Source organism: Etheostoma cragini, chromosome 2 (assembly GCF_013103735.1).
Source record: "Etheostoma cragini isolate CJK2018 chromosome 2, CSU_Ecrag_1.0, whole genome shotgun sequence".
NCBI lineage: Eukaryota > Metazoa > Chordata > Actinopteri > Perciformes > Percidae > Etheostoma > Etheostoma cragini.
The window spans coordinates 13,807,613-13,811,792 of record NC_048408.1 but is presented as its reverse complement, the minus strand read 5'-3'; the positions used below and the strand labels follow the sequence as shown (position 1 = coordinate 13,811,792).

The 4,180-nt window shown below is 41.9% G+C and overlaps 1 protein-coding gene across 1 annotated transcript; it reads right to left on the bottom strand.

Moving 5' to 3' along the window:
- Window positions 1–1,402: 1,402 nt before the first annotated feature.
- Window positions 1,403–3,435, bottom strand: helt (helt bHLH transcription factor). Its single transcript, XM_034890460.1, has 4 exons — window positions 3,188–3,435; window positions 2,498–2,602; window positions 2,230–2,326; window positions 1,403–1,961 (listed from the first exon to the last, which is right to left on the bottom strand). Exons 1-4 carry the CDS (start codon window positions 3,212–3,214, stop codon window positions 1,486–1,488), a joined length of 705 nt encoding a protein of 234 aa, XP_034746351.1. The 5' UTR covers window positions 3,215–3,435; the 3' UTR covers window positions 1,403–1,485.
- Window positions 3,436–4,180: the final 745 nt, after the last annotated feature.

The following is a 4,180-nucleotide window of genomic DNA, read 5'->3' as shown; positions in this document are numbered from 1 at the left end:
CAGTCGTCCCCCCCCCCCCCCCCCCCCCCCCGCTCCCTTTTTTAACTTCTCCAACACAACTTACTTAAAAAAAGACAGAAGTAACCTGGAAGCAGTTAAATGCATTCATAGAAACTCTGTGCTCCCACATAGCAGACACAAGCTTGGCAAAAACAATTTTCTTTTTTATCAGAGTAATTTCTTATTCTGTGGGCAATGCAAAGGTCCCTGACAGTAACTTTACTAATATGGCTTTCCTTTATAGAGAGAAAAGTTTAAATGGCTTAGGAGTCACTGTTAAAACAGTTTTGTTGGGTGCCCGGATAACTCAGTTGGTAGAGCTGGCACCCATATAAAGAGGTTCACTTCTCGGCATAGCACTCCTGGGTTTAACTCTTACCTGCGGCCCTTTGTTGCATGTCATTCCCCCTCTCTCTCCTTTCACTTCTTCAGCTGTCCTTTCATTAAAGGACTAAAATGCCCAAAAAGTAATCTTAAAAAAAAAAATCTCACAGATTTCTTTCTTGTTAATAAAATTGTTCAGGGCAATGTGATGCAGCTCTCAATGAATGAAGAACACATTTTACATGAAAGATAAAAATAAAAAAGAAGCGCAATAACATCCCTCTTTACTCATGATGAATAATCAACCTCCTTTCCCTAAACAGATAGCAATAATCAAACTTGGCTAGTTCAGAAGGAAAACAACTTATGTCAACACATCACAGTTGCGTTGGTTTCCTTCATTATGAAACTATATGGGCCTTGTGTGAAACTCTTTATTGACTTGCTTTTCCTTATAAGGTTACATTTAGTTTTTTGCATTCAAATACAGATTTGAATGTTGAGGAAGGGGGAGTGTTGAGTGAGTCAATAGCTTTGTTAACTGCTGTTTGTTTAAATCAGGAGCGGGTGGCCTAGTGGGAATCTGGCTCATGTCTGCACCCTGAATACCTTCTGTGACACCCATTAAACCAAAAGATCAGCCCATCAGCAGGTCTGTGGACCAGACTGAAGAAAACTGGTGTACAAATAGTGAGCCTTTTGTTAAAGGTTGAGTCTGATTCATTTACTATGAACAATGACTCCAAACAGATCTTTTACTTTAGAAATGTCTTCATAGAAAGCCTTCATAGCCTATATTTTTACTCATCAATAATGTGTCAGGAAAAATCACAAAATAACTACTAATTCACTGAAGTTTGAAAATATAACATTTTGAAATAAAATTTCACAAAGTTGCACTTGGACATATTTTTATTTCTCTCTTCAAGTCGTTTGTGTTGCTTTTATTTGCTCTTCATGCCAACCGGAAGGTAACAGGATTGTAATTTTGGAGATCAAATAGATTTACGCACAGAGCGTCACCTATGCGCACCTAAAACTGAGTGTAAATGATCCCAAAACAAATTGAGTTTTAGTCAGAGGAATTTATTCACAACATGTACAATATCTATTTCCGTCATTCACAAATATATAAATAAAAACAAAACATAGAAAAACTATTTACATGGCATGTTGCGCACTGTGTAAACTAAACGTGTTTGCGTGCGTGTGACCGATAAAGTTGAAATAGTGATGATCGAGTCCCTGCACCGGTGACAAGTATCCACCGTGCTGCTGTGTGTGCGCAGAGAGCGGCACTGTTGGGTACGAGATGCCCGGGCTGCGGGTAGAGCTGTGCCAGGAGAAGTGTCCCGGTGGACTCTGCTGGTATACGGAGTCAGACGGACTGTGGCTTTGGTGCTCCGGAGAGGCGTGCAGCTGGCTGAGGTAGTCAGACGGTTCTGGCATCGAGGCGACGGAGCCGAACAGAGGCTCGGTGACCACACGGGATTTAGACTGTAAGAAGGCGAGGATCCGTGCGTACTTAATGTCTTTTGTTTCAGCCCGGTCCTCTGTGGTCAAGTAATGCACCAGGTTTTTCATACACTCGTGGTATCCGTAGTGGAAGTAGTTTGCAAACTCAGCCAGAAGCTCACCTGGAATGAATCATGGTAAACAGCGATTACAGCCCTGCAGATACTAAATGAATAACAAGTCTGACTGACGCAACGTAATTTTTGTGCGTAAAGCTGGGTTCGCAACAACATGTATACATATAAGTCTAGTTAAACAAAAAATGACATGACTACACAAATAACTCAGAGTTTTTACCGAATCAGAATTGTAGAAATTATCACTGTGTCTATTAACAGACATATGGGGTTGAGATGCGTAAAGTCGGAGCTCTTTAAAAAGCTGACTCACCTTTTTCTCTCCCACGGGGGAAATCTGCTGAGTGGAGTGCTCGCAGGTACTGAACTGTCATTTCCAAGATTTCAGCTTTCTCCAGTTTCCCAGAGTTCTACCAAAATATCAACCAAAAAAATCCAATATTAGAAAATGTTTTACTCCAAATGGCACGGCCAAAGTATTTGATGAACATTGTCTGATAAACCTGCTCATGCTAAATTACCAATACTGTAGAATAAATAGGACATGTTCAACACAGATGTAACATTACACTTTAAAATACCTGTTTTGCCAGAGCCATTGGTACAGTTTTTCCTAATTCGTTAAGGCAGCGATTAATGCGGTCCCTTCTTCGCTTCTCAATGACTTTGTGAGAGATGGGAGTTCTCTGCGAAAACAAGAAGAGAGAAAACATTAGCACACAAAGTTAATATAAACACCTCATTCAACGCTATTGTGTTAGTCAGAAATACAAACATAAAACAGCCAGAAAGGTATAAATAAAACCAAATGCAGCTTCAAAATATTTTGGAATCTTGATGATGACATCTATAAATCCCGGAGTTTTGCGCGCCGCGCGCCGCTGCTCCAAAACGCGCGGCAGACATCTGCGCTCTGAGTATTGTATAACTCCGACGCCTTATTGGAAATGTTTGAAATTTTAGCAAATTTAGAATAGTGCTAGTTTTTGTAGCCCGATTAATTACGTTAAAACTGGCAAATATTCCGTAAGTGTAAGATAGGCTATTTAGACCTGTAGCGCGCCATGGTTATCCAGTAACGCGCGCCACAGAGTTGGTGGACATTAGATTTCCCCTCCACTAGCATGAAAATTACTCCAAGTTGTAGTCGAACCATATTAGATGTAAATACTAAAATAGAAAATCCCATTAAGTGACTCAAACGTGTTAAAAATGCAGCGTTGCCAAAATGGTTCAGTCCTTAGAATGCAGAACGCACATGGAGCGCGTACCTTCCTGTCTTTCATTTTAGATGCCATCGAGGAGACTAACTTCTTCAAAAATCAGTGCAGCGGGAAATGGAAGAGACGAGATGCTCTGGCAGTAGATGAAGCAGACTGAAGGTTGAGGAAAGAGCTGGTCCTTATAAAGGGATCATCCAAGGGACTCTGGCATTCATGGTGTAAATTATTCCATGGGATTAGAGCCATGCATTTGGTAAATGTGTGCATTTAGGATCAGTAAAAGAAATAGTAAAAATCTAAAGCCATGGGCTAGCAGGGGGGCAAACCTGCTTTGTTAATCCACGTGGCTGTTCAAAAGACACGTGATTACTTTTGGAATATTATTTGCATAGTAACAACCCAGGCGGGAAATAAGAAGTGAGCGTTGGGATCGCCTGATCCGGCGGGGCGCACTGTGCGCACTGAAAACAAAGCCGGCGAGAAAAGAGACCCTCTTTCTTCCAACTCGCGTTTCTCACACGATTGCCTGTTTACAAATCCCAGCAAGCGATCTTAACTCTCATCCAACCCCGGTCCGAGTTTTAAGGCCTGTCCAGTGTCATTAGAGTAATTAAGTAAGCCTTTAATAGGCTGTTCCGCCAAGTTCAGGGGAGATCTTTTGGAGACGGAGTCCCCCCGTTTGTTCTCGGCGTTTCTCACACGAGTTGGTGACACGTCCATCTTTTATGAGAGATGGCAAGCTTTTTGTTTACATTCTTTATTTTGTTGGACTCCTCGGCAGGTGTGTGATTAGCCCTGGCACACGAGCCTCGTCTGCGTCAGGGCCAGCGTCTCCAGCAGCCTCTGGCACACGAGGGTTACCCACCACTGGAGACTCTTTGGAGAGGCTCAATTTGTATCCTATTATCCTATAAGAAAATGTCTATTCAGTCGAATGAATAGTTTCATTGGCCTAAATTTTAATAATGCTGTGAAAGAAAGGGAGAAATAAAGAAGAATGCAGCTGGTGTGAACGCGCATTATTCCCCGTCACCTGCAAGA